General features: G+C 31.5%; 1 protein-coding gene across 1 annotated transcript; it reads right to left on the bottom strand.

Annotated features, from left to right (window-relative positions):
- Nucleotides 1-8,277: 8,277 nt before the first annotated feature.
- Nucleotides 8,278-9,889, bottom strand: LOC106448018 (cyclin-D3-3-like). Its single transcript, XM_013889960.3, has 4 exons — nt 9,294-9,889; nt 9,003-9,204; nt 8,803-8,933; nt 8,278-8,706 (listed from the first exon to the last, which is right to left on the bottom strand). The coding sequence occupies exons 1-4, from the start codon at nt 9,750-9,752 to the stop codon at nt 8,440-8,442; spliced, it is 1,059 nt and encodes a 352-aa protein (XP_013745414.1). The 5' UTR covers nt 9,753-9,889; the 3' UTR covers nt 8,278-8,439.
- Between the last annotated feature and the right edge of the window lie 5,001 nt (nt 9,890-14,890).

The following is a 14,890-nucleotide window of genomic DNA, read 5'->3' as shown; positions in this document are numbered from 1 at the left end:
CATACTATTAATTGACACTTACATTGACTAAAGAAATCCGATCTAGGATATTAGAGACTCCATTCATAGGTTGTTTTGCAGCTCCATGTTAGAAGAGCGACATGATTCTTTAAAAGATCATCTGCTATCCTAGTGCCTGAAAAATATGTTAGAAAAGTATGAAAAAAATCTCCCTAATAGATATCCCCTTTTGAACGTTATGGCCTTTGAGACATTACTTTCTCATGGTATATTATCTTTCCAGCTTGACTGAAGATGAACCATATGAACACATACACTTGCATAACAGAGAAAAAAATCTATCTCAAACACAACATGAACATCAACACACTGTAATTTAATGACATGACTCATGAGAATTAAGCAAAAACCAAAACATATAGCAAGATCCAAGAATGGCTTAAAAAAATTGTAAAGAGATGTCCGGGCGTACGAATCTTGTTCCTCTATTGCTCCTCAAGTCTTCCCGATGGAACCCTCATTAGGCTAGCCATCATAATATGACAAACCACACCTAAATATTAGACATACAATACAACTATGTACTTTTCAGATTTTAAGTTAGAACAGGGCACCCTAATAAATACGAACATTATCCTATAAGATACAAAAATTAAATACAGTTTTTATTTAGCTAAAAGCAATGGCAGAAATGGATTTGACAATGACTTCATGTGAGGTTATAACGTGGCTTTATATTAAAAAAAAACATAATTAAAGCTCTATTTTTCACAAGGGTGAAGTAGACAAAGAATGAATGATCAAGTATGAAGCGGTGTAAAGTATTTTCCTACTCAAAATGAATTTTACTTGTTAGAACATAGTTTGAGATCCATGCATATAGTGTATCCAAATAAATCTAACCAAGCCATCAAAATATGATCAACAAAACATACAATCTAAACTTAATTTCATAACTCACCTGAAACCGATAGGACAACGTTCAAGCTTTTCTCCCTCGATTCTTATAAACCTAGTGACATCTTTGATTTGTTTCCTGCAAAAAGGGTCACATATATAGGTGAATATATGTATAGAAAATTGGATTGAAATGAAAAAAAAAGACGTGTCTAAACTCTACAACTGCAGTTACTTAGAATCCATGAATCACATAAATAAAAGAAAACTGACACAAGAGAAGCTTTGGAGACGTAGAAAAGATGAAGAACGGTTTTTCGTGACTGAAATCAAGATGGTTTTGGATGAGCAAAAAAACTCAAAATATTAGAGTAAATGATTTATGCTAATCTTCAATTAGGGATTTTAAATGGAAGGAGAATAGGAATAAGAGATCGTGGATGAATAGTGGGTAGTTATATTTTTTCTACGCTTTATCTGGTTTTGATTTAATTATTAAAAAAAAATTGTAAACATTAATTATGTCGCAAATTTTGATTGGACATGTGACTTGTGCTTTAGTATATAAAGAATATAACTACTTTAAAAAATCTAATAGTTGCATGTTCGTAAAACAAAACTAACCTATAAGAAAAGAATGAGTAGGACTAAAATTTTGGAAATGATAAAGAATGATTCTTTATTTAAATTAACAAGGAACAAATTTACATTATAATTTTTTACAAGAAACAGAAATGAGAAGAAATGAAGAGGAAAAACTATTCCTCATGAATTGTAATTGTTTAAGAAACGTTAAGGAATGTAGTGTTTCACTTTATTCCCTTGGTTATACCATTCACAACCTATCCATTTCTAGTGTTTCTATGATGATTACTAGTCACACTCTTAACTTGTTTTATGAAAAGACACAACTCTTAACATTAAATGAGATTCTTATTATTAATAAATAGATATAGATTTTGAGTTGTTTTTACTTAGGCTTCGAATGGTGACCATCGTCCCGCCCCGTCCTGCAGTTAACAGTAACAAAAATCTCTACATATGTTATATATCTATACATTTTTATAACTGTTAGAACCGCACTGCAGTTGAACCGCTTGTCCCGCACCGCTCAAACCGCAGTCACCATTCGGAGTCTTAGGGTGTGACTAGTAACCATCATAAGAACACTAGGAACGGACATAAAAAGAATGAATAGGAATAAAATTTTATAAATGGTGAGGAATGATGATTACTTATCAAATTTAATAAGGTTGTTCTATAATTCTCTACAAACAAAAAAATGAGGAAGAATGAAAAGGAAAACTTATTTCTATAAAATTTTCAAGGAATGTTAGAAAATGTAGTGTTTGTCTTCATTTTATCCAAATTGGTTATGTACTAAATGTTAATTAACTTATACAACTTTTCGTTGGATATCCTAGTATTTGTTTCCATATGTATTTTTGTTTTATGTATATATTTTAATGTGTTGTGGCCAGGTTTTGTTTTCGTTGGACTTTTAGATTTATTTTAATGTATTTATTTCTGGACTTTTAGAAAACAAAAACTGCGCCAGTTTTAATGTGTTGTGGCCAGGTTTCCAATATCATATACCTTGATTCGCCTATTGGTGTGGGATTCTCTTATTCGAAAAACAAGTCTGATTATGATCAAACTAGTGATACAAAAACCGCTTCTGATTCTCACAATTTCCTTATCGAGGTGAAATAAGAGTGTAAGTAGATTATATTTGAAAACAACTTTCTTTGCGTTGTGTGTGTGATTCACAACACTAACTATTAGATTTAGATCCAATGTTTCAAAACAGTTGTTCAAGAAATTTTCCGGAGTTCCAATTAAATCTGTTCTTCCTCTCAGGAGACTCTCAGAGCACCCGCAAGGCAATTACCTTGCATGGTTTTTACGGATTAAAAAATAAGAATAATTGAAAAAATGGGAGAGAAAAGGAAAAACGATTCTACTTAAAGAAGCGATTCTTCTATATGTTTCTATAGAGAAAATTGCATTTTAAACCGTCAGAGTATCATATTCTCGCACTTTAAACACTAAAATTTTTTTACAAGCACTTCAAATTTTGAAAATGACATTTTTATCATAGCAAACCTCCAACGAGGCTTACTTGTTCTTCAAGTCAAGTAGATGACCGGTACTTTTCATTTATGATGACGTGTTGATTTAAAAAAAAAAAAATACAAAAAATTAGAAAACAAAATCATAAAAATTGGAAAAAATAATAAAAATTCAAAAAAATATAAAAATTAAAATTTCAAAAAATTGAAAATAAAATAAATATTAAAAAAAATAAAAAAATAAAAAATGATAAAAATTATTTTATGTAAAGTTTACATATTTGTTAAGAGATCTATTGGTATTATTTATTAAAATGATATTTATTTTAGTAATTTAAATTTTTTTTAAAGAAATCAACTTATAAGTGAAATTCTTAAAAATAGTAAATATTTTTTTTTGTCATCAGTAAATAACTTTAAAATTAAATAAATTACTAATAAAACTCTAGAATCACCATTCAAGTTATTATATTAAATATATATTTATTGGTTTACAATTGGTTTAATTTGATATTCAATAATGTTTTTGAGTTTAATCCTTTAAGCATAAAAAAATGTTTCTGAGTTAATAACAAAAATCTAAAATATCAAATAAGTTTAAAAATTAAAATTTCAAACTTAAAAATTGAAAAAATGTTTTTAAAAATATAGAAAAGAAAAAATGATAAAAATTATTTTATGTAAAGTTTACATATTTTTAAAATTATTTTATTTTAATTTTAATTTTGAAATTTTGAAATGTTTATATTTTTGTATTTTTATGTATTTTATTATTTATTTTATTTTTTGAAAAAAAAGAAACCAACAATTCATCACGAAATGAACAGTACCAGTCGTCTACTTGACTTGAAGAACTAATAAACATGGTTTAAAGTGGTAGTAAAAAACTTTAGTATTTAAAGTGCGAAAATGTGACATTTTCAAAGTTTATAATGTGATTTTCCATGTTTCTATATCACTGGTTTAATTTACTTTTTTTTTTAAAATGTAATGCTTAATTGAACTATATTCAAATTATTAATATTTTATTTGCTAGATACTCTTGTTTAGGTACCAAACAATAATAGTGCTCTTGCTGGTGTCTTTGTGGCAACTGCTTCCCAAATTGTCAAAGGTCATTATTGTTTTATCTAATAAATATCAGAAATATAAACAATCTGTACATGATATTTATCTGCTATAAAAACTAAAAAATATGTTCTAATTTTCTTACTCATCTTCTCATTACGTTTTAGGAATGAGAATATAATGAAAATAAAATATCAGAAACAAAACAAGTATGAAAGTTAAGACAGCCAATAATCAACCTTAAGGTACGACTAATGAAATATAATAGCTAAAGATATGTTTCAGATTCAAAGTTCCTTATCGTTTTGGTTGGATCTTGAATCGTAATATTGACTTATTATAGGGATATTTGGTGGGAAATGGAGTTACTGATCCTGTGTTCGATGGTAACGGTATGGTCCCATCCGTGCATGGGATGGGGCTCATCTCAGATGAACTCTTTGAGGTTTCTATCTGTTGGCCATTTATTTTTTAACATTCTTGTATTATTCCTCAATATATTGTTTTGGCTAATGTGTAAACAAGAAATGGCAGGAGACTGAAGCGGCATGCAAAGGAAAGTACTATGATGATAACGGAACATATATGAGTGATGAATGCAGTCACAAGGTTGGAAAAGTGATAGATGCTCTGGGGTTAATAGACCCATCTAACATTCTAGAACCATGCGACGTCCAAAGATCATCTATGTCCCACATTGCCATCGGATCTCTGCCAGTGAGAAGGAAAATGTTTAGACGCGAGTGGCCACTAGGCATACTCCCTAGTTGGTTTGAATTCATCTCCACGTCCGATATTCCTTGTCTTGTGAGTGCTCCATTTACCTCATCATGAATCTTTCTCTCACATCACTGAATAGGTAAATAAAATGACAGTTTGCTCCTTTCATGCCTTAGAACATAAGTGCTTGTATACCAAATAAGGTATCCCTTCAAAGAAAGATAATTGTTCAAGAACATACTGAGAACACAATTTTAAAATTACATTTTCAGCTAGCTATATTAAGATGACTACTTGAAAAAAACCTACTTAACCACACAAAGATAATCTAGTGGTAGGTGGATTCTTGGAAGCTAGGCGACCCATGTTCGAATCAACCCACGACACTAAACATGTATGGGTAAGCGAATATGAGACCATGCTTTGGATATCAATTGAATATTCAGAGAGATGATCTATCTGTGAGATGTACCTACTCTTGGAAGATTAGTATGGCCCTTCTATCGATCCATGATACTCTTAGATTAATTTTTTAAAAACTACTTATCAAAAATACTAAGTATTTAAATACATTTGGGTCAATCTGTATTAGGAACTTTGATATAATATAATCATTAGAAATATAAACCAAAGCTATTATGATTATCATTAAAATATAATGCTTTATGAAAAGAAACAAATATCTCCTAGATTTAATAGAAAAATATTAAAAATGTAATATTCGTTGTGAATTGTGATAAATTGCTTCTCATGTGTTTGAATATTTGGCAAGGATGCAGGATAATATAGTTGCAACGACCTGGCTGAACTATCCAGCCGTGAGGAAAGCGGTTCATACGAAAGAGGTCTCTTAATTCTATAGTTTTCTCTTGATTAAGTTGATAAACAATATTTGTCATCCTTTATTTATGTCCAAACCGTTGATAGAAAAGCAAGATTGGAAGATGGGAATTGTGTGCAAATGCAAGCAAATACCAGACTGACGCTGGAAGCATATCGAATTCCATAGAAATCTCACTCTCGGCGGCTATCGCGCTCTCATTTTTAGGTACAAATAAGTTTACGATAAAATTAAAACCAACGAAAAGATGTAAAAAGTATATACTAAAAATGTGAATTTGTGCAGTGGATATCATGATAGAATTGTACCATATACTGGCTCTGAAGCATGGACTAACTCAATGGGATACAAAGTGGTTGATGAATGGAGGCAATGGATGTCAAATGACCAAGTTGCCGGGTTTTTTCTTCTTTCTATAACTCTCTCATTTTTTTATCGATTTTGCTTCTCAAACTTCCCTTTTAATTTCTACAATTTGGTATCGCAGGTATACACACGGGTATGCCAACAATCTCACATTTCTAAAAATCAAAGTAAGAAACATACATCTTCTGTATATTCTTTGATGTATTTGTTATACGTTTTTGATGTGTGAGTGTTTTGCTTTGCAGGGTGCAGGACATTCCGTTCCAGAAGCCAAACCTCGTGAAGCATTGGACTTCTATAGACGCTTTCTGGCTGGAGAAAAGATTAAGACATCCCTCATGTTTGGTCCATCTTTTGTTATAACGCTCATTACCAAACATGTCTTCTTAATAAAATTCGAGTCTTCTCATTAAACTTTTAGTTTTGTCACAAAGTTTACAAAGGTCGTTACTTTATATAAATTGAACTGTCTCGTTTCTAGCCATTTCGATGTTGCTCATAGTGCAAAGGTGCTTCCGGCGGCAATGATAAATGTCTTTTAACTGCAAATTGATTGATTAGGATGATACTCATGAAGACATTAATATCTCTGAAACCATGTACACAGTTTTGAATCTATGAATATCATCCTATTTTCTTGAAATGCTTTGCTTTTGGCCAGAATCATTAAATTTAACGTAATAAATGGTATCAGAGGAGTTCAATTCCGGATATATGTTGTCTCAGAAAGCTGGAGTAGATCAATTGTTGGAACGACTTCAACATGAGGAATCTGACATCGCTGGCTGTGGAGCAACAATAGGAAAGGGACAGAGTGAAGCTTATGGAGCTGGTCGAGGTTGTCCAAAAGTAGGAATGTTAATACGGGCTTAAAGTCACAGGGTCAGCCCTAATCCTGCCCTAATCTTCACTTTTGAAATAGAGCTTAAAAAGGGTTAGCCCTGCAATGTACATGGTTTAAATTTTAACCCATTTATTTTGAGTCATATAATTATTATACAATATTTAGATAAATATTAAAATTTTAAATTTGTTCGATAGAGTTTTCCCGTCAAAACTTTAAAATGCCAAAATAATATTTTCTTCCCATTTCAGAAAATCGAGTTTTTCCACCAAAACCAAAAATTGAGTTTTCCCGCCAAAACCGAAAAACGAGTTTTCCCACCAAAACCGAAAAACGAGTTTTCGCGCCAAAATCGAAAAACGAGTTTTTCCGCCAAAACCAAAAATTGAGTTTCCCCACCAAAACCGAAAATTGAGTTTTCCCGTCAAAACAAAAAAAACGATTTTCAGTTTTGCCAGGTAAACCCAATTAAGAGGTATTATGGATATTATGCAAAGAAAATGTGTGTTGCAAGTAGAATGTGACTTATTGTGATATTGTAAAGTTAAAATGTGTCTTTGAGAGTAATTTTCTCAGCGTTTCTACTGCCTAATTGACACACTGATTAATCTTTGAAACTTTATGAAACTCCTAACATCCTAAGGGAAAGATTAATTCCCAACCTTTTATTATTTATTGCTTTAGAATTTAGTGTTTCTCTTCTTCTAATATTAAAATGTCTAGTACTACTTCCAAGATCTCAGAGATCAGAGAACAAATAGTCCTTCTGAGTGGTTTGGTTTTGGACTGGTACATTCATTCCTTTCCAACCAAAATCTTCAATTTTCCTTTTATTTATTATTATTTGTTTGAATCTCTTCAATGCTATTTGGTTCTGTGTAACAACAAGACTCTTCATGGAAGGTATTTTTATTTAATGTTTTGACATGACATAGCAACTGCAAATATAACAAAATAATGAGATATGTGTACGTATGTTATGTGCATATCTTACCCACACCATTTTGCTTTTCACCACTACAGAAAGGAAACAAGTACTCAAATCAACCCAATTGTTTGGTCTCACTTCATATCCTTTCAAATCAAAACCTCTAGAAATGGGAACCATTAATAAATGTTTTGTGGAAGCCAACAATGCTTAAGAAGGCCAACCAACTCTTTACTTGTCTCTTTAATTCAATGGAAATTTTTCTCAAATCTGTACCAAGTAAATAACCAATAATGTCATGTGATTTTTCAGAACAATGATAACGACGGTGTTTATGAAGGGAACCATGAATAAATGATTTGAAGAAGAGCGTTATTTGGTTCTATTTGTCCAACCAACTCTTTAGTTGTCTCTTTAATTCAATTGACAAATTTCTCAAATCTGTACTAAATAAATAACAAATAATGTCATGTGATTTTTCCAGAAAAGGACAAGTAGCATAATGATAACATTGGTGTTCAAGAAAGATTGTGACAATTGCAAAGATTTAAGGTGAAATTTGATCATCATGCAACCCATGAAACAAGTAAAAGATCTTTAAAATTATCAAATACTGAAGAGTACACCATTTGAATCCGTCCATTAACAAAAGAACCAAGTGAAACACATAATGTTTCTGCCTTACCATATAGCCGATAATATGTAAAACAGGGGAAAACATATCTTATATGTTTCTAAATTATTAGCGAGGACTACTTGTGAACACATCGAGAAACATTCTGTTTATTGAAGACAGCTTCATTTGCTGCTCTTGCACTCTTCTCCTCTTGAATAGAGGCTCATGAGACTGTGATGCAGACATTGAAGCAGAAGCAGAAGCAACCCATGACTCGTTCGAGCTATCAGAGTTGAATGATGCATCAAATACACCAGTTGGACTAGCGGGTTGCATCCTTTTCTTGCTCGGAATGTGATCTAACACTAACTCATAGCATTTATTTACTTTCTCCTGTTCAGTCAATATTAATATGGAATCAGTTCTTGATCTTAACACTAACTACATTGCCATTTACTGATCCAAAAGCATATTACTAAAACCACATACCGGATCGACTTTGAGCAGAGTCATGAGCTGAGATTCATATTCAGCTTCGTCACACGTCGTGAAATCTCCAACGACAGAGACCATTATTGCAGTGGCCAACACCGAAGGGCTGTAGCTTAGAAACCTCGAATCTGAAAACACAATTTAGCATCGAAGAGATCCAATGAAAATCATGTGAAGTCAAGAGGTCTACGCATTACCAGGAACAATGGAGAGCAACAGAGATTCACATCGACTCAAGAACTCCAAGTCGTGGTGAGATTTAGAGCTGCATCGACGGAAAATGTGATCGAAATATGAGATAGGAGTCACGGGGTGCATCCTCCACTGAAGAGTAGAGAGAATCAAAAGCTCCATTCTCTGTATAGTCTTAGCCTCAAAGACATATCTCGCATCTCCCACCTTACCAAACACACACAAAAAGAGAGGCATTTCAACGAACAGTCACGCGACATTACATAAACTGAATCTGAGAAAGGAGTGAAACTCACTTGAAGATCTAAGAGCAGCGGAACACGGATCTCTTCAACTTTAGCAGCTAAAGACAGACAAGCCACAGCTGTAAGCTGAGACATCCATGGCTTGTCTGTCTGAAACTTCCTGCTCGTAAGAAACCTATCGAAGTAGTTAACAGCGAGTAGAGCCGTCAACGCATTAAACCCATAATACGTTTTCACTCTAAAGATCCAATCAAGAGCCTTCTCACGACACAGAACGAGAAACTCATCTAAGACTGTGTCGGAAAGACACGGCCTTAACTCGTTTTCTTTCGAAATCAAACTCGACAACTCATCGTCATCCCATAACATGTCATGATCGAGAAAACCCAGATGGAAAAACGGAAACTTTACAACGCTCTCATCTCCCTCTAACTCATGACTCCTCTCTTCCTCACAGAAAAGCATACAAAACGGTGCGTTTTGAACCTCTCCCTCTTCTTCTAAAGCCATCTATCTATCTTCCTCTTGGGAGGAGAAGAGATTGTGAAAGTACTTTGGTCATTCTGCCATTATAGAGCTCTCTCTCTCTCCCCCCTATGGATGCTACTGCAGAGAAAGAAAAGTAGTGAAGACAAATGCCAAGAAAGTGAAGGGTTTTAATCTCACGCTTGTCCTCTTTTTTTATTTATTTTTATTTTCTTTTTATTTTTTAATTAATTTTTCCTGTCTCCTTTTTTTTTGTTTGTCTATTATTATTCGGATGTTTGGCGCGCGATTAAATTGATGAAACCCTACTTCTTTGTTTTTATTTCCAAAAATGGAAAAAACAATTCTCTTTTAATTATTTTTATCAAAATTAATGCATAAATTGAAGTAAATTGAGATAAATTAGTGGATAAATATTTCTACTGCGCCGAAAATTATGACAAAATAAATAGCAATAATTCATTTTGTAAAAACACTAAACTCTTACGCCACTTCCTAAATATTAAAATTATAACATAAAAAGTTTTAAAATTTTAGTTAATATTATTTTGAGAATTTTTCATCTTTCACTTTCTAAATATTAAAATTTTATAATCACTAGATCAGTAAATCTAAAAAGTGTTATTTTAAGATAATTTATAAATTAATTAAGAGGTAGCTACTTGGCTGGTGATACGTAATGCGCTGTACTCACGCACTCATCGTATGTATATTAGATGATTTCTTTTGGAGTGTGCAATTTACGCGATGATCTTGAGGTAGTGTTGGAGTTCTTAGTGGTGGGTAAATCGTTGACCATTAATTATTTCTGTCACCTTTCGGTTTTGAGCGTCGATGATTACAAGTAAATAATACAAGTAAATATTCTTTTCACTAATAATTTGGTATAATGTATTATAAAAAAGGTATTTTAATTATTTCACCGGTGTGAGTTCTTAAAAATTATGCAAACTTTGAAAATTACATTATGTGAAATCATTGTCTATTTCATTTAAAAGCAAGACTTGGATCATTATATTAGGTGTTACATCAAGTAAAAATTGTCTGAAACATAAAATAAAAGTAATGTGTTTCCCCGTCATTTAAATATGATATACGGAAAGGATGATTCAAATAGATATAACAATCATATAAAATCACTCGTGGGGTCACATATTGTCAGATTAAAATCTACGTGGACGAATGAGAAGCTTTATATGGTCAACGAGCTGACATGCACATTTGTAAAAGCAAAAACATAAACAATAACCGTAACGAAAAAAACAATACTATGTATATATTATGTATTTATTTTAAGAAGACCTCGTTCTATTAAAACGCTCGAGCTTTTATATTGTTTTTTATTAAATTAGTTTATCATATTTTGTTTATCCCATAAAGTTTTTTCTAAATATAATAGCTTGATCTTGATGAACATTTCAAGTTTAATTCGCGCTGCTTTATATGCTAATCTGTTCAAGACTACGCTAGGCGCTAGTCGGGCGGTCGGTGTAGGCCTAGCGAGTTATCAAAAAATCGGGGAGTACACGGGGAGTACGCGGGGCCTAGTTTTATGTATTTTTTTACAATTATCGGGTATATAGTGTTATATTTTCTAGTTTGTGAGAAATGTACAGGTATGTTATAGTAGTCTAGTGGTAAAAGTTCTAGACATCATCCTCATCACCCAGGTTCGAGTAGCGCTCGCCTCATTTTGTTGTTTTTTATTTTATTTTTTTTAATGAGTGACATAAATGTAAATAACTCATCTTTTTTTCCCAATTTTTTTTAGGGTTTTGGACATCTCAAGCAATTTTCATGGCCGCCCATGTTCATTTTCCCCTACATCATCAAAGTTTTATGTGATTTCGTATTGTTTATGTCCCAATTACATAAATCTACCACTAAACACACGATTTTGATCATTCAAAAAGAAAAAAAAAATTGCAGGCTCCGATTTTCTTACCGACTATGGCGGAATCGCCACGGCCCACCACCGCCAAGCGCCTCGGCGGCGCGTAATCGTCCGATTTGGCCGCGTTTTCGAACAGGGGCTAATACTAAAGGCATGTGGAGAAAATTAAAACGTAACTGTATTCGTTGTAATATTGAAAAAGTTATACCAAACTTTAACGCTCGAGATACATAAATGCAACTCATATAGTAAGGAATATCATATAACTGAGTCAATTTATAATAATTGTGGAACAAGTAGTATAGTTATTAGTTAGTACAAAACAACTATACAATAAATTAAGATTCGGTACATTTAAATATTTAACAATAAATAGTAAATTGAAAAAAATATCAACAAAAGTTTTCTATCGTGGATGGTAATATTTACATGTTTAATATTTTTGTAACAAGAGTAAAAACTAAAAAGTAATAACAAGTGTCACTTACTACCTACCTTTCTAGTCGCGGTTAACAAAGCAAGAGTTTTTTTTTACTTTTTAACATATATATAATATATTCATGATCTTTATCGATAGACAGTGAAAGAAAGCAATGTGTGGTGAAAGATTTAAAAATGAATTTTTCAAAAAAAAAAAGATTTAAAAATGAAAAAGCAAAAGACAAATAAATAAGGGGAATGGGGAAAAAGTAAATCACGAGAGGAAGCGAAGCCATTGGTAACAAGCGTGAGTCTGAGATTTGTATAAAGTTTAATAGTGACTTCTCACTACCACATTTCATATCTCCCTTTCAGAAGAAAAAAAACAAGAAACATTATGTTCATTGTATCCTTTATAAGAACAATTCTATTGATTTTACCATAATATTGGTTGATAATTCTTGTAACTGCAGAGTAGTTCTACAATTGGTATCTGTAATTTTTACCAGTCTCAAACCATACTAAATATCGATTTACAATTTTTCTATTTAAACTATAATAATTGAGATAAAATTATGCTGTTTTATTAATTATGTAATCAGAAATTGACATGAACTTTTCAATATAAGAGTCTAACTAGTGACTAAAGAATTAAAAGGAATAATGCATTATTTACTATTCCTAATTTTTTTATTTATTTATAAAGAATAGTTTTTTTTCATTCTTTTAATTTTAGAGGAATATACAATAAATTTGTTCCTCACTAAAATTGATAAGGAATATTCTTTCTTTTCATTCATTTACTTTTATTCCTCTGCGTTTTTTTTCTACTCATTCTTAATATCCCACTATATAAAAGGGACTATTTTTAAGCTTCCTAAAGCTAGCCACATGCTCAAAATAATCAGGGCCAATCAAATTGCCACGTCACTGCCAGATTAGGCTTCAAATTAAAATCACGATCGGGCTTCCTGTGCGCTAACTCATTCTCCGACTCCGTATTTTTGTTTTGCGCCATCAGCCGAAGTGAAGCCAAACTCAGATAATTCACTTTCACCCAGCCCAGCCCATTAATCCCATCAATCTGATAATTCACTTTATCCCAGCCCAGCCCATTAACCCTAATCTACGTATTGTTGAGACTCAAGCCAAAGCGCACACAGCTTTCTCATCCTCTGAATAACCTAATCGCCGTCTCCCCCATTTACCTTTCTCTCATGACGACCCATCTCGAAGCCCATTCCCGAGCCACTCTCTCATAAGCATAATCCCGTGTTCTAAACATCCCGTGTTAAATTTTTTAAAACACTCATATCTTAGAAATAGTTTAGAAAATATCTTTATATAAATATTTTTTTCTTGAATAATATTTAATTATAATTTTTTGTATCTTTTTAACTTTTATAATAAAATTATTGTTTTCAGATAGCTATAAAATATAAATAAGAATTATCTTATTTTAAATTTTTTTGATAATTTTATTATATTATTTTAAAATCATTTATTTAATATTAATATAACATATAAATTTTATATGATTAAAATAAAATTCGTTTTTAATTATATATAAAATTCATTAAGGGTATTCTTTTAATTAACACATTAGCGAATCAGTTAGAAATTAATAATAAATCAATAACCTATCTAAAAGTCTAAAACCTAATAAAATATGACAAATAAGAAAAACTAACTAAATTTTAATATAAAATAGAAATTTAATATTACTAATAAAAAATTCATTTTAATATATATATATATATAATATTAATTAAGGGTATTTTTAAATTAATAAATTAGTGACTTAGCTAAAAATAAATAATAAATCAATGATTTAGCGAAAATCTAATAAAAACATGACAAATAAGTAAATTTACTAAAATTATGGATAATATAAAATATAATTGATTCTTTAATACAAAATTAAAATAAGAGTTTTGTTAAATAAAACATAAGTTTGCCGTATCGGTCTAACAAAAAAAACAATCATTAATAGTGTCGTAGTAATTATGTTTTTCCCATTAGCGAATAAAATTGAAGCATAGTGTTGGAGGATAACTCAACGTGTAGACAGGATTATGGAGATTGACATGGGAGTTGAGGTAACAGACACAACTGTTCTTTCGCAAAGAAACGCTCCTGCTAGACATCCTGGATAAATGAAAGAGACATATCTTGACTTGACTTTGTGTTAATGGATGGTGACTTTCCAATGCTGTTTGGAGTAAGGACCGATATACACGCACCAAATCACCACTGTAAGCGGAAGCTGAAGGTTTGCTATGGGCAATGCAAGTGATACTGAAGTTTAGACACAGAGAGATGGTCTTTCAATCGACTGTGAACAACTGGTTATGCTTATTCAAAAGGAGAAAGATTGGCCTGTGTTGGACTCGGAGCTCAACGAAATACATGCTGTATCTAAAGAATTTTCTGAACTTTCTATTGCTTATATTCCTAGAGCTTTAAAATTACGTATGAATAGCCTAGCAAAAGGTGTCCGATCACGCGCATCTCAATCAGCTTTTGTAAACCCTTTTGCACCAAGTTGGCTAGCCCCACAAGCTAGCATGAGGATGTCAAAAAAGAGAATAAAGTTAAAAGTGAAACTAAATATCTCAATGAACAAATTTATCAGAAGTCCATATTTATGTGGATGTCTATATAGGACAAACAATTTTTTTAGACAATTATAGAATATAGTCACGAAAATCAATCCTAATATATATAATTTAAAAAAACCATCAAAATTTTCAATATTACACCAAATAAGAATATAAAGACCAACTATATTCTATTTATGTATAATGTATTGTGGTAAGATTCAAAAAAATTAACTTACTTTACAGTA

Source organism: Brassica napus, chromosome A1 (genome assembly GCF_020379485.1).
Source record: "Brassica napus cultivar Da-Ae chromosome A1, Da-Ae, whole genome shotgun sequence".
NCBI lineage: Eukaryota > Viridiplantae > Streptophyta > Magnoliopsida > Brassicales > Brassicaceae > Brassica > Brassica napus.
The sequence above is the reverse complement of the archived record's forward strand: the minus strand, read 5'-3'. Positions and strand labels throughout refer to the sequence as shown.